The sequence below is a fragment of the Saccostrea cucullata genome, unplaced genomic scaffold, assembly GCF_032062105.1.
Source record: "Saccostrea cucullata isolate Sc308-1 unplaced genomic scaffold, CSIRO_AGI_Scuc_v1 ctg290, whole genome shotgun sequence".
Lineage (NCBI taxonomy): Eukaryota > Metazoa > Mollusca > Bivalvia > Ostreida > Ostreidae > Saccostrea > Saccostrea cuccullata.
In genome coordinates, this window is record NW_026927363.1 from 66,278 (window position 1) to 87,729 (window position 21,452).

The window sequence follows — 21,452 nt, forward strand, 5'->3', positions numbered from 1 at the left end:
ATAGAATCTCAATCAGGTTTCAGAGAATTGCACTCATGTCAAACAGCCCTTACAAAAATTACAGATAAATGGTTATATGAAATGGACCAAGGCAAACTTGTTGGTACTGTCTTTCTCGACTTCAGTAAGGCATTTGACCTAGTAAATCATGAAATTCTTCTTAAAAAGCTACAGTGCTATAATTTTAATGAAATAACTTTACATTGGTTTCGATCATATTTAAGTGACAGATTTCAAAGTGTCCATCTGTCTAACAAAAAATCATCTTATCAGCAAGTCACAGCGGGAGTTCCACAGGGGTCTATACTAGGACCTCTTCTGTTTTTACTGTACATTAATGATCTTCCACTTTATATCAAAAATTCAAACATAGATTTGTTTGCCGATGATGCCACTTTACATGTCCCCGGCAAAGATTCACAATCTGTTGTAAATTCATTATCAATGGATATTGCTTGTATAGAAAAATGGTGCACTCAAAATCAAATGATACTTAATGCCTCAAAAACTAAATGCATGTTAATAGGGACACATCAGAAGAGATCAAAATTCTTAGATCATGATTTTCCTTTATATGTTTCGAACCAGAAATTAGACAATGTAACATATGAAAAAATTCTTGGGGTATATCTAGATAATTCTTTACAGTACAATGTACATATCGACCATGTGTGTAAAACTCTGTCACGTAAAATTCCTGCACTCCGTAGAATTAAAAAGTATCTTCCTCTTCAAACACGCAAGTTGTTTTATAATGCATACATCATGCCTACCATTTATTACTGCCTAACAATTTGGGGAAATACATCCAGATCAAATCTTGACAGGGTTCATAAACTTCAAAAACGTGCTGCAAGGTATATTTTAGATGCCCCCCCTGATGCACCCTCACGACCCCTTTTTGATGAACTTGATTGGCTTACTGTTTATGAACAGCTTACTGTAAATAAATATGTATTGTTATATAAATCCCTCTTTAATTATTGTCCTACTTATTTACATGAAATGTTTAAATTTCAAATTAATAACCAATATACTCTTCGATCTGAATCCAATGTTGATTTGTGTGTGCCAATTCATAAATGCAAACTTTTTGAAAATTCCTTCCAGTTCTCTGGTGCCATTTTATGGAATGCTTTACCGGTGCACATAAAAATGTCACCAACTCTTAATACTTTCAAGAGACAAGTAAAACATTATGTGAAACAATGTCGAAATAATTTGTTATTCATGTTTTTTTTTGTTTTTGTATATTTATGTATATATTTATAATATGTCTGTATGTGTATAACTATGTATTTTTATATTGTTTATTGTCAGAAGGCCCTGGGTAAGAATAGTGCTTGCACTAATCAGGTTACCTTCTTTAAATAAAGTATTATCATTATTATTATTATTATTATTATTATTTATTTTATTACTTAGATTTAATTCTACAAGTGGTAATCCAACCTTTACTCATAGCGCCCTTAATGAAGAGAATTCTTAAAAATCAGTCAGTTTCGAATATTTTCAAAAAAGCAATATGAATTTGAATTTCCATATCTATATTGGATACCGAAACTTCATAAGGATTCGTAAACAACAAAGATACATGGTGGGTTCCAGTAAATGTTCTACCAAACCTCCTACTCCTCACAAAAATATAAACAGTTAAGGAGAAATTCCAAGAGTACTGTTCAACAATATATTTAAGAAGTGGTGTAAATCAGATGTGAATACTTAAAAATTCCAAAGAAATTTTGGACAATTTGAAATCATAAAATTTTACCACAATCAACAGCATAAACATTACTTTATTTACAACAATTCCCCACGATATATTAAAGTGTAGGCTTTCTGATATAAAAATAAAAATGAAACTGGTAAATAAATATACTTACCTTGGTCATTTGCAATTATTTGTTTAAAAATAATATTATGATTGTACGTACGTTTACATGCAATTTCTCTGAATTTGATATTAAAGAGATGCTTCAGTACTGATTGACAATATTTATGTGGTTTTTGAAGACCAGGTCTTTCAAAAATCTATTGGAATTCCATTGGGTACCAATGCGTCCTGTTATAAGAAGAGTTATTTCTGTATTCATATGAAGCAGAATTTGTCCAAATTCTTACAATTTTAGAGAAAACAAGTGAAAAGAAAACACTGCCGTTTCCATCAACTCGACATTTAGACATATCAACGACGTCAATTAATTATGTCGAAAAGATATATCCTGGTGAGACTGAGATAAAAGATACCACAGAGTCTGACACATCTCTTTCATATTTGGATATTTTGCTTGAAAAAGACGTTAATGGTAATCTAACAACCAAGCTCTATGATAAACGTGATGACAAACTTATTAGTTGTAAGCATTCCTTACTTATGCAGCCAAAAAATCACCTGCACACGAGGTTTATATCTCTCAGCTAATTTGCAGCTCAGGTGGGCTAAAAAGTCCAGCACAAACAAAAAGAATGCAGAGTTAATAATCTATGAAGTTAAGAAATTGAATGTAATATAGATAAATAATTAAATATCAATTTAAAAAACGTGAAGTGTGACGTGGACGAACATAAAAGTGAAATAGAAGAAAGCAAGTACAGAACATTTGTATTGAACGTCAATCAAATCAATTATAACATGTTTAACACACAAAAAAAGCTCATCTTTAAGTTATATATATAAACTACAAATTCAGATTATGAATTACATTATATCGAAGTGTTTCATTAAATCATTAAACTATGTATATAACAAATAAAGTTTCGTGTCGGTGCTTCGCTACTGTTCGTGCCTCACTTGGTGCTGAATGTCGTCGGTGATATCTTTCACCAATTCTCGGATCTCTTTGTTTTTGTCCACTCCAAGCTCCTGTAGGACAGGTTTCGGAAGCTAAAAAACAAAGATACTTCCTAGAGTACAAGTACTTCATTTACAGGCATATTTCTTCCACTTTTCCATACCCTGACTAGCATTATTTTAAAGAAATGAATTAAACTTGCAGCAAGTGTATCCCCCTATTCTTAATTTAAGTGCAAAACATGTTACTATACATGACAAACAAATTTGTAGTTTATATTCTGTTCCTATCTGTAGTTATGGTCATATATTTAAACACTTTTCATGGTTGTTAGCAAGGGGAAATAATATTGTCATATTGTAGCTTTTGGGGAAAAATATCCTCGGTAACGGTATGATGTTCGATCATTTATGGAACAGCTACTGCCCAAGAAACCTATACAATGTATGTTACTTGTTTAGGGGATACCTCTATAATGTATTAGATCCATGTTAAAATCGCTAATTAAAAGATGAGGGGCAATTTGAAAATCATATATCCTTCTGTATTCGATAATCCAGAAGTGAAAAAAGAATTAGATTACATGATCAGTACGTACTGGTCCCTGCTGACAAAGCAGATTCATGTAACAACATTGTCTTCGTTTGTAAGGCTCATTATATAAATTATATTTAAGAAGAACTTGGATTAAATTCTACCAGTGGTAATCCAACCTATACTCATAGTTCCCTTTCCATGGAAGAAATTCTACATAATCATATGTCAGTTTTGAATATTTTTATAATTCCAAAGAACCGAAATGAATCTGCACTACCATTTATATACTGGATTCCAAAACTTCATAAGGATCCTTACAAACAAAGATACATTGCAGGTTCCAGTAAATCTTCAACCAAGCCTCTTTCTTTACTCCTCACTAAGATATCAACAGTAGTGAAGGAAAAACTTCAAAGGTACTGTGCAACAATATATTCAAGAAATGGTGTGAATCAGATGTGGATATTCAAAAATTCCAAAGAACTTTTGGACAATTTGAAATCACAAGATTTCACCAAAATCATCAGCTTAAAAACTTCCGACATTTCAGCTTAATACACAACCATTCCCCACGATAAATTAAAGTACAGGCTTCTTGAAATCATTGACAGCTGTTTTCTTCAATAAAAATGGAATTGACTTTCCTGGTCATTGATCATTTGCAAAATTATTTTGTTAAAACACATTCTGATTGCGCACACAACTGAGTGCTCTGAAGCTGACATCAAAAAGTTCCTCATTGACATTATCTATGTGGTTTTTGGAGACCAGGTATTCCAACAATCTATTGGGAATTCCCATGAGTACCAATTGCGCTCCGTTATCAGCAGAGCTATTTTTGTATTCATATGAAGCAGAATTTATGCAAAATCGTATGCGTGAAAAGAAGAAAACACTTGCTGTGGCCTTCAACTTGACTTGCAGAGATATATATATATATATATAGTCTGTCACATCTGTTTCCCATTTGGATATTTTACTTGAAGAAGACGTTAATGGTAATCAAGCAACCAAGCTCTACGAGGGGTGATCAAAAAGTTCGCGAACTAATTGAATAACTTCCATAAAGGAAACAATATTTGGTTTTAAGATTGTCACATTAAAATCTTCTAATCGAACACGCAAGTAATTTGTATTCACCTTTGGGGAGCCTCCATTTTTCACTGGGTTTATTTAACCCCGTTTTATACCTCAAATCACTGGACCTTTAAAATATTGGTAAGCCCGTGCTTCAGTTTGGACACGGCAGTCCAGGTAGAAGGACGTTTTCAAAACTTCTCAAGATTTACATATTTGAATTGTATTATACACATGGCAGACTACTGAGGGTATTTCAACCCAACCTTTATTAGAATTTATGGTATGGTCCTGCTTCTCTGAGGTAAGCCTTATTTGCGTTTGTTTTTATTATTTTATAAAGTTGTAAATATCTTAAAACACCCAGACACGGAATTTCTAACATATGCAACTTTAAGCTATTCCATTTCATATTTTTAAGTTCTGTTATTTATAGTTACATTGTATTCGAAAACTGTTTGAGTCTTAATTGTACGGTGGATTGTTTGTGTCTTTATTTGTCGGTTCGATGTTCTACAATAACTGTTGTGAAGTACAGCAATTATTGCATTGTACATATTGCACTGTAACGTTTCACAGCGTAAATTATATGTCTATATTATTCTGTGTATGATATTTAATAGGTCTCATAGATCATTCCTGTAAAGTTGTGTAGAGATGGCGGCCCATACCAGTCACATCTCATAGTCTTGAACGCAAGACGGACGTGTAACCTCCTCGGCACTGGAGAGGGGAAGTGTAATCTCTTCGCACTGGAGAGGGGTGTCTGAGCCTCCTTAGCGGCAAGAGACAGTTGTGTAATCCAAACACCGTTTGGAACCGTAGACTACCGGCATTCGAGGGATACGGACGACCACACACCAAAGCAGTTTATTTTATTGTACAATATTTTGTTAATTAAAATGTAAAGTTTAAATGTAGAAAAGATGTTCTGTTATTTATCAAAGAGGAGTTTGGATCACTACTCTCTACGCAAGGTCATTATTTGACAAAGACTAAATTTTAAATTAATCCTCCCCGATTTTAATGCACATCAACCACCGTTCTGCGCATGCGTGAATCACGTGATATTGGCGGTCACGTGACCCCCTTTGTAGCGTTCTGTCACAAAAGTTGAAAGATTTTTCTGAGTTTTAAATTTCTTTCCATGTGAGTTAATTTTTATGACAAGAAGAGTTCATTTGTCAGAAATGGTCATATCTAGGCAACAGAATGGGTGGATAAGAATATCCTTTCCAAAAATAAGCATGGCGACCATTAAAACACAAATCTTCTGTCTCGGGAGAGACCTTTATTCAAGGTGGATAGAGAATGGGTGCCTCATTTTTATCATATCTAATATGTTTAAAATCAAAAGTAAACGATATCTCAGAAATTTAATACTTACATTATTGTTCAAATATTCAACTATTTTTCAAAGTGTTAATTGGAGGTCTTTGATATCAAATTGCATAATTAAAAATACATATCTTTTCAAACTTGCTTTCACTGGGCAAGATGACAAGTATCATTTTAAACCATTTGCCTTCCTTCACAAAAACGATCAATCCAATCATTAATTGAATTTATAGGAACTCATTTATCTCAATAAACTGTGTACAAATTATTATATGATACTGCAGAGGGATTTCTAAGATAAACATTAAATTGGACAGTCGTTTGTTGAACGAGTTCCACTGAGACAACCATTTTTCGTCACAAGTGACCTACATAGTGACGTCATTTTCACATTGTGACGTCACAAACAAGGAGAAAAACTTTATTTAGTATATGCTATTTATAGACCTTGTGTATGGCTAAGTGTGTATCGAATTTCATTCTAATCTGAATTGTGGTTTTGTAGATATAGAGATAGTTCGCGAACTTTTTGATCACCCCTCATATGATAAACGTGATGACTTTATCGTCAACTTCCCTTACTTATGCAGCAATATACTTTCATCATATGGAATTGATATATCTCTCGATTGATTCGATACACAAGAGCATCTCTTCTTATTAACAATTTTTTAAAAGAGGTAAATCATTGACAAACAAGTTGATAAAGACAAGAATATCAGCAGTCTCTAACAGACTTATTCTTGGTCTTCCATCAGTAAAATAATCTAATTTCTCACCTCTTCCAGTAGTTCGTGTATAATGTTAAGGCTGTAATCCACAGATATCAGTGACTGTATCAGTCGGAGAGTGTTCACTTGGTTTTCTGTTGCCGTCTCGTCTGTATAAAAAATTATATGGAATCAATATGTACCTATTTCTCCCATGTGGAAATTGAATTTTTAAATTTAAAAAAAAAAAAAATGCTTAATTTACATTAAAAGAAAAATTAAATAAATAAATGAGTTCTTTCGATATTAAACCTTGTAGAAGCCATGCTAGCAACTTGATGAGGCCTCGTTTGGAGGACAAGTATTTTATTCCCTTCTGGTTGATGCTTATGTTGTACAGCGCCATCATGATCAGGCTATGCAGAGGTTAAAGATATTGTATGGCATTAAAACATTTTGTGATACCGGGTATAATTGTACTACTATTATGAATAAAACTTATATTTTTTTGTTTAGATAACTATAAAAAACAGAATTCAAACATTTGGGGAAAAAAATCCCGTATAAGATTAAAGAAGCGTATTCTCTTACAGGCCTTAGGAAACTCAGTTTGGAGGCACAACCAAAATTTTCAGTTGGGGTGGGGGGGGGGGGCACTACATGTACCAAGAAAGTTTAGGGGGGGGGGGTGTTCAGGTAAACTTTTTCTCAGTGTCAACTATTTTCAGTACCATTTCCAATACTCTAATACTATATTTTCGGTACATCACTAAAGAGTGGGGGGCCAACCAGGCTTTCAACTAATTTCAACTAACATTTCCTATAGTATAAGTAGGTTACCCACCCCCCCCCTACCCCGGCTGTTGCACGGTCTGTCATGTGATGAAGGCCACTTCAAAAGCTAGGTAACCTGTCATACTTACTTCTTTAGACGTGCACTTTTCCCGTTGGGAGCCTGTTCCAGTACGTTGATATAGGTGTCTATCACTTGAAGTCCACATGGGTTGTTAATTAAAAAATCACGTCCAAACGCACAGGCTGCAATATCTGCAAATTAAATTATGTATGTTTTCCCAAGCTGTGTGACACAGTATTAAAACAGCATAAATTTTATTCAAAACTCACGAAACAAAATTAACTACTACTATCTTGAAATGTTAAATCCATAAATATTCACAAATAATCATCATTTTAATAAAAAAGAAAAAGAGAGATGTAAGATGTTTACTTGTGATGACGCCACAGAGAGCGTGTACAAACTGACTCTCCTCGGACTTGGAGTCTGGCCAATCAGATTTGTACGTCATGACGTAACTATTGAGCGTGTTCGAAATGAGTGTCAAGAACTCCTCTACTTTACTCTGTTTAAAAAAAATACATTGGTTTATCGTCATATATACCAAATATTTTTTTAAGTTATTTATATCTTCGTGAATTTGTTGTCGCTTTAAAATAACGAGTAAATGATCATGAACTAAAGGTATATACTTCAGAATGTCCTGCATTACTGTGCTTTTTTTAAGAAATAAATTGTAATTCAGGATGTACATATTTTTGTGTAGCATTTATTAAATCTTGAGATGAATCACCCCAACAAGTATGGACTGTATGGTGTTCTCGTTTTTGGACACACGCCACAACAAAGTACAGCAGGCGGATCCAAGACTGGAGCAGTACTCCGACTGCTGAGATAGCTGCTGAGTCAGCGAATCTACATCGTGACGTAACCGGATGTTCTCCTACAATTACAGGTTTATATTGATCACATTTTAAGATCATCAGAGAAGTCTTGACAAAAGTACTTTTAGATTAAAGGGTTTTTATGAAAGAATTTCAAGAAAGTTATTTTTGAAAATAAAATCCAAATTAAGACAATTGCTCCCAGTACACCAAGGATATTTTTGACGCAAGCGCATCTTCACTGGTGCACAAACGTTGAAAGGTTCGATTCCAGTTCAGTATCTGTCCAGCATAGAGGAAGTACATGTAGAAAGAAAATTTTGGTCCCTTTGCCATCTTTGCTTGCCATTCATACTCTTGAGAATAAAGCCTTATGAGAATGGCACCGAATATGTTGTGACCACTGACCAAAAGTAAATAAAATCTATGGTGATTGATGAATTCGAAAAAAAAAGCCAGACAATTTCATCGTAACATAGAAACTGTTATTATGAAAATAAAATTGTTAAAGATTTGTCCAAATCCTTTAACAGAAAAATAACCAAAAAAGTGAAGAAAAAAATTGAAGATTGGATCCGCCCCTTTTGTCACCTGTTTTTCCTGCTGACACTCCGCCACTGCAGTTTCGCACCGCGTCCTTAGATACGATATTTCTGCCATGTCATTCTGTATCTGCTGTCTACACTGTTTTAACTCTAACGAATGTAAAATTTATTTTAAAGGAAGTGTTATTGGGGGGGTGTGTGTAATAGACAGTATGGATATGTGAAAAAGTATTTTTACTGAAATGCAATTCTTAACTTTTAATGTAAATTGTATTACAAAATTCATGTCAAAAAGGGGGCAAAAATATGAAATCATGTTGAGTCATAATTATGCATGACTGACGCATAACAAACAAGAGGCCCATGGGCCACATCGCTCACCTGGGAAGCTTTGACCATTCTGTTTTTTACCAGATTTCCCCCTTATAATACATAATGCAACCCCACCCTACCCCACTGATCATAATTTAGACATTTTGAAATCTACACTTCCCAAGGATCCTTCCATGTGCACATAAGTTTCAACTTTTCTGGCCCAGTGGTTCTTGAGAAGAAGATTTTCAAAGATTTTTCCTATATATTTCTATGTAAAACTTTGATTCCCCATTGTGGCCCTGCCCTTCCCCCGGGGGTCATGATTTGAACAATTTAGAATCTACACTACCCCAGAATGCTTCCACATATGTTTCAGCTTTTCTGGCCCAGTGGTTCTTGAGAAGAAGACTTTCAAAGATTTTTCCTATATATTTCTATGTAAACCTTTGATCCCCATTGTGGCCCCACCCTTCCCCCAGGGGTCATGATTTGAACACTTTAGAATCAACACTACCCTAGGATGCTTCCACGTAAGTTTCAGCTTTTCTGACCCAGTGGTTCTTGAGAAGAAGATTTTTTAATGACCCCACCCTATTTTTGTCTTTTCTTGATTATCTCCCCTTGTGAGAGGACTTGGCCCTTTTTTAACAATTTAAATTCCCCTTTACCCATGGATGCTTTGTACCAAGTTTGGTCAAAATTGGCCCAGTGGTTCTTGAGAAGAAGTCGAAATGTGAAAAGTTTACAGACGGACAGACAGCTAGACGGACGACGGACAAAATGTGATCAGAAAAGCTCACTTGAGCCTTCGGCTCAGGTGAGCTAATTATTCGCTGAATTGATTTAACACTGAGACACTTAAAAATCATCAATACTTAAAAACATTTATTAACTTTTTTCTTTAAAATCTTATTGAACAAAAGCTAGAACTAGCCCTCTTTCAGCTTCTCTGTAGCGTGTAGTGAAGCAGCGCTGCTCCTGGTGGCTTGAGGCTTCGGTGGAACTGTTTCCCTCTGCTGGACTTCGGTCACGAGTCTGGACAAATCATCTGAGCTTACCAACAGCAAATCCTCATCCTGCAGAAAGCAATAGCAGCTGAATTAGCGGCTGGGTCAGAATTCGATTTTGTTTTTTAATTTGAAACTCTTGTGACTAAATTCTCGGACGTCCGCGATATATCATTTTGTTAAATAAAAAGTACAACAATCACCTCTTTTGCACTTTCTTCCTCTTTTTTGTCATTTTTGTAAGTCTTCCAGTCGTTGATTAATGACTCGTACTTTGTTTTTATTTCAAGAACAAACTTGCTCTGAAAAGATACAAAAGTTAAAATAAAAGAAGTGTTTGTGAAACACAGATGTCCCACGATTGGTAGCTTATAGAGATGGATGAAATTTCTCAAATGCAAGGTAAACTCCAAGGTCAGGGTCAAAATTGTTGAAATTCAAAGAAAGGCTTTTTCATAAGGATTAAACACCTGTGAAATATGAAAGCCCTAGTACTAATTTTTGGGAATTTGGCATGCCATACATAGCCTCACCCACTCAAAAGTTAAATAAACAGACGGACAGACATGACAAAAAAATTATATCCCCGAATCTTCGAAAATGGGTCATAAAAATCAATATTTAATACTGCATGCTTCAATTAAAAGTTTTAAATTATCTTAAATGTCACAATGTATTCAATACTTGGGGGCGCTCTAGGGCCTACCCTTTTCTTGCAACCAAACTCTAGCTTTAGTTTAGTTCTAAACTTGTTGTTGGAGTAACCGATCAATATCAATAATTTCTCAAATCCTTTCTAAGAAATTACCTACTGTAATCCATGCATATTTATGTCATTGTCTAATGAATTGAAAAACTTATATTCCTTGAAAGATCTTGCAAAAGAAAAACTAACCAAAGTCTCATCGCTGTTTGCCATTTTAAATTTCCCACGAAAAAGACTTCCCGAGTCCGAGGTTTTCCGAATAGAATTCATTATTAATATTCTATCAAATAAAGGCTTAATTGATTTGAATTTTCATTTTTTATTGAACTTTTTACATTAAATTAAATAAACCAACATGTGGATATTTATTTTGGGGGCAAACAAGAAAATAAATGTTTACTCATCATTCACTGCGGTCCAGTAGTTTATAATTCGAGAGATTCCGAATAAATATTTTGTATCGAGATAACACTCGTTACACTTCTTCAGGTATTTTTGGCACCTATGACTTATGACCGATTTTACCTCACTGTATACAACTGCATAGCACCATGAGTGATAATAGGAGAAAAAGATACAACCCAGGGCAGCGCACGCGGCCAGATAACGGCGAAAACAACCACAGAAACTCGTCTGCCCCATTGCGGGGATCAAGTCGGAATAACAATTCCCAGTTTAGCGTAAGTCGTCAGGGAATTTTAAGTAGAGTTTGACTAGATTTTTTTCGGAAAAAAAGTTGTTTGATGATCTCTTTAAAAAGTGATCGAATGACTCATGTCTTTAGCAACATTTGCTAGACCTGTTTATAAGCATTATGCACTGTGTATCTAATATAGGTTTGGACCTGTTCAAGAAATATTGAAGAAGTCAAAATTAACTTGTGTTAAAGATTGAATCTCATGTCATCTCATGAGATTTTTATGCATACTCTATAAAGGGTAGCCTGATAATAAAGTGTTTACTTTCATATTTTTCAATGCTTGCCTTGATATTGCTTTGGAAAATCTGTTTATATTACACATTTAAAGCTGTAATTAAAAAAGGAACAATGTCACACTCAAAGGTGATTTTGACTGGTAGGTGTACATAGGGAGAATGGTAAGGATTGTTCCTAAGAATTAGAATAGCAGGGGACATTTAGAATGTAGAAGGGGGTCATGGGTATCTCATAACGGGGATGAGAGTACCAGAGTAACCACCTTACTGTGGGATTTCATCATTAAATGCGGGGAAGTTCTCTGGCCCCCATGTGTTGGGGACAACACTTATTGTACAAACAGTATGCAAGGACCTTTCATAGGTTTCTGTAGCCATTTCCTATATAGTTATTTGGGATGTAGATGCTGGCCAAGGTAGTTCAATGGTTGGAGAATCTTACTTATTAGTAATACAGGGGGTCAGGGTTCAATTCCTGGTCCAGCCACATATTTTTATCTTGAACATGTAAATTCTTTCTATACTACACTTACACAGTAATATAATTTTCTGGTAGTGTAATTGTGAGATTGTCTTAATATTACAAAATAGTGAACAAAATGGGTACATGAGAATTGTTGCTGGCAAAGCTAGAGTCCTATGGTTGGCTTCTGCTGATCAGTTGTATGGTTTTTCACTGAAGACAGGGTAAATCTTACTGGACCTAGAGAGATCATTTGTCCTGGCATTCTATAAATGATAATGACAATGCATGCTTTCCTGAAAAAAATTGTGTTCACTTTTAAATAAAATGATGTTAATCTATAAGATAGCTTTTGTGTGTCTAAATTTTCCATACTGTGGTTTCATCAGTTTTCATGTAAAACAGATGTTTTCAAGGATAGAAAATTTAGTAGACAAAAGCATTGCCTATACAAATGTGTAACTGGAAAGGAGAAAATGCAGTGGACCAGACCCGGTTTTGAATCCGGACCCCTGAATCTCCAGTCAGGTGCTCTACCAACTGAGCTACCTGGCCACTGACAAACGAACCTGACTGATCACCACATTCCTCCCTCCTTAAAGGTCTTTGGTCCCTCAAAGACCCCAACACAGGTTCATCCCTGGTAGGCCTCTTGTCAGTTCCAGGCCATGGCATGGCACCAACCAATCTGACTAAAGCCAGACCTCTATTTACGCTATCGTATAGAGGCATTCGGCAGGAATCTGGGTGTAAATGAAAAGTGAAACCTCTATGCGATAACGTAAATAGAGGTCTGGCTTTAGCATCAATAGAGGTCTGGCTTTAGTCGGATTGGGCACCAACTGTAACGGGAGAGGAGAAAATGCAGTGGACCAGACCAGGATTTGAACCCAGGCCTCTTAATTCTCCAGTCAGGTTTTGAACATATTTTATTGTATAATTTATACAAAGGGATTGGTTACAAGTTCTTGCAACTTAAAAAAAAGTCAGGTGCTCTACCAGCTGACATATATCTGGCCACTGGCGATCGAACCCGGCTGACTGGCACAAATAATTAACATATTTCTATATGGATCTGCTTTACAAAGAAAACCTTGAAATGAAAATTGCTGCAAATATTAATGAAAGCACAGTACATGTACTTTCAATTTCCATTACAAGAACTCTTCAGATTAGAGGCACATTTAGTTGTCTGACTAAGACAACATGACTAAGAGGAGAATTACACTGATCTCAATCCAATTTTAAACATTAAAAGTATTTCTCATTCCCATAAAGGAAATAGTATTGAGAAATAGAAGAACTAATGGACATATGTGAGAATGTGAAATTCCGGAATTTATCATCCATTGATTAAAATTAAAACATTTCCGAGGATGTAGATTGTTTAATTTTCAAGATGGACCATCAACACTGCAACTGGGTATTGAAAGGTTCAATGTGTCAAAGTTCATTTTCCCACTATGCTTTATTTGCATTGGTCAATATTTCGATGAGCTACGAAATATTCTCTTCTCATTCAACCAAGGCCAGAATTGGAGAGGATCATACATTTTGCCTGTGGTTTGCGACAATGTCCAGTAGACAGCTGTTTGAAATCAAAAAGTTTGGCAAATCCTCTTTGAAAAATATCCTGTCAACACAGTCAGTGAAGACTTCTGTGATCCTTAACTATCATATTTTTTGGCTACAGGATACTGGTATAGTATATATGTGTCTTGTTCAGAATATTAGTTTTAGTCTGACAGAAACAGTACACACATAACATTTCTAATTACTTTTCCCATAATTTGATGTGCAATCTATTCAGAGCATTCCCCTTGCCCTTTGAACATTTTTATTTTATTTTACTTATTTCTTTTTTTTTTTTTTTTGGGGGGGGGGGGGGTGTCACTGAATGCCTCTTCTGAAATAAAAATGTAAAAGTTACCTATGCAGGGTTTGTCTGTCCACCTTTCACTATTTGAAGCTTCCATCTTTAACATACACCTTGTTTTATATGTACATGATAAGTTAAAAACAACATTGTACAGTAATTTGACTTTATATATTAGTGTTTGTTACTTACAGCATCAGAACCTCACCAGAATGAATAGTTATGATCACGTCCGTAAAATAGTCCAGGAGGAGGGAAGAACAGCTAGAAATCTAGTCATCTACAATGTCCCAGTCAGACAACACCCAGGTAAGACAACATACAGGTAAGACAACATATTGTTACACCAGTCAGACAACATAAAAGTAGACACAGATAAACAATTAACATACAGGTAAGACAACGTAAACGTAAGACAACACACAGGTAAGACAACACACAGGTAAGACAACACACAGGTAAGACAACACACAGGTAAAACAACATACAGGTAGGACAACATAGGGGTGTACTAGTGAGACAACACTTAGGTAGACAAAATGTATAAGACAACATCAAGTAAAATACAGGAAAGACAACACACAGAAAAGACAAAACACAGGTAGGACAACACACAGTTAGACAACATAATGGTTTATCAGTGAGACAACAAATAGGTAGACAAATCATATGAGACAACATGCAGTTAAAGACAACATACAGGAAAGGCAACACACAAGTAGACAACACACAGATAATATCTATTATGTGTGGTTCTCTGAAACCTGGGGATTGTTTGAAGTCAGGTCATTTGTTTGTTTGTGTAATCAAACATTAATTTCTCTGGACACTGGTAGAGTAAATGAATGAGAATGGCAACCTATCTGTCTTATACATAAAACATACCAAGTCATTTTTTAAATAGGTCAAGCAACTAAATATATGATCACTACAACAAATAGGTCAATTGTCTCTGATATTTTTTTTTTATAATAAATTGTATTAACTCTTGTAATCATTAGGATTTCATGTTTCATTGCATAATGTTTAGAGTGCATAAATTTAAGCAATATATCCTCGTTAATCACTTACCCTGGGTAAGTAAACCTATGAATGATAGACAAGGAGAGACCTGAGCCGCATCCATAGGGAATCTGTAACCCAGTTATAGTGGGAGAGTAATGGGGAGGCTGAATACAGGACAATTCTGGGGGGATATTGATTTTATTGTTATTATCAATACACACCGATATGCAGCATAACAGCAGTAGAAATAATGACAGTTTATAGTACCGAGCATTATAGCCCAGGATTGTCTGAGCAATCACTGAATTAAGATTTGTACTGCTGCTGGAAGGTGGACCTTTTTTTGATTCTTTAATGTGTGCTAGTGTTCCTGTTTGTGTTGGTTGGGATTTCTTGGTTTAAGGCTGGGTCTATGTTGACTGTCTGGAGAGTTTAGCATTGAGTCATGAGGCTCTCAAGATTTCAGTTCTCAGGTAAGCTGAGAAAATCTCTCAATATCGTAACAAATCAGAGATATTGTTTATTGATTTGTTTATTTGAGTAAGTGTACCACTTATATTATGTATAAGAATTCCCAGTATTGAGTAATCAACTGATTCAGCAATGATTTTGTCAGTATGTAGACAGCTATACAGACAATGTCTGGACAGTTATACCATTGTATACAGGCAATGTCCACACAGTCATACAGACAAGCTAGTACAATATCTAGACAGTTATACACTTAAAGTTGTCAGACAAGTTCAGCATTTGAAAGGCATTAACATTCCGTTGATTGTGGTGACCTGAGTCATTCTTTAGTGTAGAATTATAAAGATACTAAACCTTCTATTTCAGAGTCATCCTACAAGAAACCACTAAAGGATCAAACACAACAAAAGAATAAATCCCGATCTGTATCTGAGTCTGACACTAAAAGTCTACAGGACCTGACCAAATCTCCGAAATCTGACTCCGGGACCAGGAAATCGGACCGGCGGGCTCGCTACTGGAAGTTCCTGTTTGACAATTTACAGCGAGCTGTGGACGCTATTTATGACACATGTGAGACGGACGAAAGTGTCCTAGAATGCAAGGTAAACAAGGGATGTGTGCTATTTACAACACAGACAAAAGTGTCCTAGAATGTAAGGTAAACAAGGGATTTTTGTCTTAGAATTCAAAGTTAAGAAGGGATTTATGATTGATGATGTTTCAGGAATTGAATTTGTTTATTTTCCTTTTGACACATAATCTTGGATGTTCTAATTCCCAGAATCTTAAGAATGTCTTCAGTCTTTGATGATGATTTTACATATAAATTTTTCATTGCCTCTGAAATTTGGCTTTTTATGGAAAGTGTATCTTAAAAAAAAACTTTAAAACCTTATTAACAGTGATTAAAATAATCCGAGACCAGATTACTTTTTAACTTAAAATGCAAATCTCATTTCATTGGTAGTGAAACTGAATGTAGTTACTCCAGAAACAACTAATTAATTACATACAGATATATAAAACATTGTTAATAAAGTAATGCGGGCTTGTATGCTGCAAATATACTGGTGTAAGTCCATGAACTCTATATCCAATCCAACACAGAATCGTGGAGAAAATTATTGCATTATGTTGTGAACATTAGCAGGAATATTGTCGTAGGACTACATTTCACAGATACAGATATTGTCTATCTAGATGAATAATGTATGACAATTCTATTTTTCTGAGGTTCAAGGTCATGGCAAACAGACAGGAAAATAATTGATGCAATGAAACACTAGATTGAAACATTTGGCTCTTATATTGCTACATTTTTACGACAGGACTCTTATTTTGTTACATTTTTACACTGGACTCTTATTTTGTTACATTTTTACACTGGACTCTTATTTTGTTACATTTTTACACTGGACTCTTATTTTGTTACATTTTTACACTGGACTCGCTTATTTTGACAGGAAATCTTATTTTGTAACATTTTGACAGGAAGTAATCATGATTTGTTACATTTTTTACACAGGAAGTGATCATGATGTTGGACAACAGTACTCGTGATTTTAAATCACTGATAGAGAGACTCCACACAATGAAGGCTTACGAGGACGCCACCAAAGAAGGGGACAGGTAAGTGGTGCCACCTGTAATTATATCTGATGTTTGGTCCTGAGGTACTCTATAGACTCTCCTGGATGTTCTTTAAATAGTAATTCAATATTCTGTCATTTATAATGCAGATAAAATACAAGAGCACAGGTAAATAAACCAAATGTAATCCTTTATATCAATTACTCAAGATAATAGTCAAGTAAGCTTGAAATGTATTCAAATAATGTATGAGTTAATTTTATTTCTGTAAAATACTGTAAATCACTTTTTATTCACGAGAACTTTATTTTCGCATAATTACACAAGACAGTGAGCACACGAAAATTTCTTCTCATGTATAATAGTATTCCTTAAGATTGTATAGAGAAATACTAACAATTCATGAAAATTATGCCTTGCTTATAAAGAGTCAATGACTATCACGAAAATAAGGTGTCACGAAAATTTAGTGATCTACAGTATTTTATTTATATTAAATGAGAGAGTATTCTAGATTGTTTCATAGATATCCTTATAATTGTTTTCTTTAACTGAATTTCCACAGGCCCACGTCAATTGCTTGGGAGGTGAGGAAGATGTCTCCAGGGAAGGCCAATAGCCAGGGACAGGTCCCTATCAACACCCCCACCAGCCCCGCCCAGCGGGTCCTACAGTTCACAGATCTCAACAGATCAGAGTAAGGGTTACCCACAACCAAGCAGTTTTATGTTAAACTCATATCTGTAAATAAGAAATTTAAAAGGGTTTTGTTGAAATGGAGATTTGCAGAAATATTTCTAAATTTATGCTGTGTGATTTAAAATAAATTCATCTCTTCCAGGTAATACTGTTATAGGATCTCATTTATCTTTTGATTGCGCTTATAGAAATTTGTGTTCCCTAAAGTTTTTTTTTTATTTTCCAGAACAGAAAATATAAAAGATGGGAACAGCTGGGCAGATAAAGTGAGGGGTAAATCCAACACCCCCACCTCCTCCCGCACAGATGGGGTCCAGACCCCTACCCCAGCCTCCCCACAAGTACAAGGTAGCACATCCCCCATATCCCCCGGGCCAGTGTTACCCTCCCCACCCCCAAAGCAGAACGGACACACAGATGATGTGGATACAGATGGAAGCACTACTATAGAAGGTTGATAGCTCATCATTTAATTTCAGTTCTTGTTTTCTCTTTAAGGCCAGCATTTTTTTATTTTTAGGTTTACGAACATCAGAATGAAAAAGTCCTGTAGGAGGAGGAAATAAAAAAAAAAAAAAATTATATTTTGGATACATTATCGACTTTTCTACATTAATTTTTGCTTCTTTTTTTATGCTCTCCACCTTCTTGCCACTGGACACATAAGGGTTACAAAGGGGAAAATACAACCTTTAATTGTTTATTTCATCATCTACCAGTTGGGGGCAGTGACATAAATCTTTTGATGTTGCATGGACAAAATACAGATTTTTTAAAACAAAAAATCAATTTTTTAAATCTCTTTTAATATATCTTAGAAATTAATCTAAAATATTAATTCACTCTAGATCTATAAAAGTAATAATTCCTTTCATAAAACAGACAGGGAGTATTCCCAAGGAGTATTGAGGAGTAGGGAGGAATTTTTTTCAATTAAGTGTAAAATAATTTTTCTGGCCGCCATAAACGATACTATATGCCTGTATATATTTGTATATTCTTGTTTTTAAATAGTTGAAATATTTCTTTAGGCTATTGTTTATTTCTTCCTCAAATGGATTTAACTTCTCCCATAGTTTTATTCATTACATCTGATGCATAAGCGACCCTTCTGAAGAATGACAGAAAGCTATGACAGAAACATAAACAATGTCTCTGACAATACACACAGTTTTAAACCTGTGGGAGGAAAATAATTTACAATTACAGACACAGTTACTTTTGAATACGGATACATAATTATCTCACCAACATGCAGCATTTTATTGTTCTCTGAACGGGTGAAACGTTTTGAATGGCAGATAAATATTTACATTAAATCAAGCTTTAGTGCTGCTATGGACTTGACACAAATCTCCCTTCATTACCCGCCATGTTCATCGTAAATTTAATTTCAAATTTGACATCGGAAAGAAAAAATTTGTTTTTCTCAATTTTATTTTTTTTCTGAAAATGCAAAAACTTGAGCGGCGGGTTTGTAAACCTAAAAATAAAAAAATGCTGGCCTAAAAGAGATTTGCAGCTTAAAAGTGACTTCTTTGTAAATGCAGTGAAATATTGAATAATAAGAAGGGATGTGTTGTACTGTAAAATTATGGTAATATTATTTTTGTTTCAGATGACAATGAAGGCTGGGAGACTGTCCACAGACCACCAAAAGGTCGTGCCAGAAATTCTCCCTCTCAGCGGTCCCTGGAGAATCTGACTGGGGTCGGGAAATCGCCAGCCAAACTCCAGCGGACATACTCAGACCCACACACATCAGGGCAGAGGAGGCCACCCTGGAATCACGGGGGAGGTAAAGGTCGGACACCACCTCAGAAATCTGTGTTCAGGACCTCCCTGGGGGAAAGACGAGACAGCGAGAAAGAGAACCGCCCCCAGACCCTGTCACTCTCGAGATCCAGACTGGATTCCAGTAAAAGTGGGTCCACTGGGTCGCTAAGTAAACCCACAAAATCCTACAGCCACTCTGTCAAACAGAGCAGTCTGTCCCCACCCACTGTACAGTCCTACAATACGCCTGTCAAACAGGACAGTAGATCTCTCCCCTCTGTCCTAACCATAGAGGAGAGAACGGAGAAAAAGCTTCAACTAGAGGTAGTACCCATAGAGGTCAAAGACGAAGGACCGGTAAATAAAATTCTGGAAGAGGTCAAGGCCGTATCCCCGGTGATGGAGGAATCTGCAACAGAAGATGAAGAGGCTCTGGTCATAGACAAGGTGAGCTTTGCTGGAAAGCTGTGGAGACTATATTGGCTAAAGATGAATTTACGATTGACTTTGATATTATTGTGCGCTGTACATTGATAATTGTGATGATTGGCAGATGTAGTCTAATTAATGATGATTTCCAGGCCCTGGCGTCGGCAATGGATGAGGAAGAAGAACTGACCAATCAGCTGGAGGCGGAGCAACAGCAGGCGATACAGACGGCCATAGAGGAAGAGGAGGTCTGGCTGAAGGAACTCGCCCGCGAGGAAAACACCGTCATCGAAGTCGAGACAGAGACAGAAACGGAGAATGAGCTGGGGGTAAGGTTTGATGTACATGTATTACACAATAGTCCATCAGGATTAACAATATGGGTGGGTGGTTTCAATCTCTTTTGTTTTCTTTACTCACTGTTATACTTCATGTGTGTAAATTTTTTGTTCGATATACTTGAAATTTAGAAAATGCATACTGAAAAGTTATTTAAAGAACTAATTTTGTTTTAGAACACAATGAGCTCCCTAGAATCCTCTCAGAAATCACTGGATTGGGACACAATATGTGCTCAGTATGAAGGTACTTTAAAAATAGTTCATATACATATTATTTATAAACTGGTCAACGTGGTCAAATGTACTTATAACTAATAAAGAAAATTAATCTGAAGAATTTAAAATACATGTAGCTTTAAAATTTACTAAAAAGATGTATAAGCTTCATAATCATGCATTTGAATTTTAAAAAATTGAATTTTTTTCTTGTGTTTTTTTGTGTCTTTCGTGAGCCCAGTCAATTTCTTGCTTCACTATGTGTTGCTTTGTAAAGTAGTAATTTTGGTGTGTTAGTTTTGTATGTGTTAATTACTTTTCCTCTTTAGCCAAGTCAGAGAGTGAGCATAACAAGTCGTTGGGGGAGCCCAGTATTGCTTCACTCAGTAATGATAATTTTGGTGTGTTGGTTTTGTATGTGTTAATTATTTTCCTTCTGCAGCTAAGTCGGAGAGTGAGCGTAACAAGTCGTGGGGGGAGCCCAGCCTCGCTTCACTCAGTAATGATAATTTTGATGTGATATTATTTTTCCTCTGTAGCCAAGTCTGAGAGTGAGCGTAACAAGTCATGGGGGGAGATGGTGGAGGAGGACGAAGAGGAAGTCAGGACCCCGGGGCATGCCGTACACATGCACGAAAAACTCTCCTCACCCTCCCGAAAAAGGTGACGGAAAATACACTTTAATACTCAGTTACTGTATATATACCAAATACAAATTCACTCATAAATGTTCTCGACAAGTAAAAATGAAGATCTTATTTTGTTATGCTGATTTTGACTGAGACCTTCAAATGCACTCGTTTTAAATAGACAAAAATTTGCTAGGAAAATTATGGAAGGTAAACATAGTCATTACTTTTCCTGTCAAAAGAAGTACGGGTAAATTTCAGAACTTTGGCCTTGTGATGCATAGGGCAAGTTATATGCCTAAAAATTTCTC

At 35.6% G+C, this 21,452-nt stretch overlaps 2 protein-coding genes across 5 annotated transcripts in view; one reads left to right on the plus strand and one right to left on the minus strand.

Moving 5' to 3' along the window:
• Positions 1-2,546: 2,546 nt before the first annotated feature.
• Positions 2,547-10,974, minus strand: LOC134274222 (heat shock factor 2-binding protein-like). Of its 3 annotated transcripts, none has more exons than XM_062756478.1 (10): positions 10,897-10,974; positions 10,205-10,303; positions 9,929-10,064; positions 8,726-8,829; positions 8,044-8,193; positions 7,683-7,815; positions 7,378-7,501; positions 6,767-6,870; positions 6,524-6,624; positions 2,547-2,884 (listed from the first exon to the last, which is right to left on the minus strand). In XM_062756478.1, the coding sequence occupies exons 1-10, from the start codon at positions 10,918-10,920 to the stop codon at positions 2,774-2,776; spliced, it is 1,086 nt and encodes a 361-aa protein (XP_062612462.1). In that variant the 5' UTR covers positions 10,921-10,974; the 3' UTR covers positions 2,547-2,773. The 3 variants fall into 3 exon arrangements, with proteins under 3 accessions (XP_062612462.1, XP_062612461.1, XP_062612460.1); XM_062756477.1 differs by having other exon boundaries at positions 9,929-10,070; XM_062756476.1 differs by having other exon boundaries at positions 9,929-10,070; positions 10,199-10,303.
• Positions 10,975-11,121: 147 nt separating this feature from the next.
• Positions 11,122-21,452, plus strand: part of LOC134274223 (S phase cyclin A-associated protein in the endoplasmic reticulum-like) — a 32,796-nt gene continuing 22,465 nt past the window's right edge. The window contains exons 1-10 of one of the 2 annotated variants that reach the window (XM_062756480.1): positions 11,122-11,387; positions 14,177-14,291; positions 15,825-16,063; positions 16,987-17,090; positions 17,617-17,748; positions 17,977-18,203; positions 19,369-19,973; positions 20,108-20,284; positions 20,471-20,540; positions 21,052-21,175. In XM_062756480.1, the coding sequence (XP_062612464.1) occupies positions 11,259-11,387; positions 14,177-14,291; positions 15,825-16,063; positions 16,987-17,090; positions 17,617-17,748; positions 17,977-18,203; positions 19,369-19,973; positions 20,108-20,284; positions 20,471-20,540; positions 21,052-21,175 (1,922 nt within the window). In that variant the 5' untranslated portion in view covers positions 11,122-11,258. The remainder of the gene's footprint in view (positions 11,388-14,176; positions 14,292-15,824; positions 16,064-16,986; positions 17,091-17,616; positions 17,749-17,976; positions 18,204-19,368; positions 19,974-20,107; positions 20,285-20,470; positions 20,541-21,051; positions 21,176-21,452) is intronic. The other variant, XM_062756479.1, reaches the window with a different exon arrangement.

Coding starts and splice junctions, on each gene's coding strand:
- LOC134274222 (XM_062756476.1), bottom strand. CDS start 10,920: ATGGCAAACAGCGATGAGACTTTG. Junction 10,071..10,198: donor AAAGTGCAAAAGAGGTGATT/GTTGTACTTTTT, acceptor TGCTTTCTGCAG/GATGAGGATTTGCTGTTGGT. Junction 8,830..9,928: donor TACAGAGAAGCTGAAAGAGG/GCTAGTTCTAGC, acceptor TACATTCGTTAG/AGTTAAAACAGTGTAGACAG.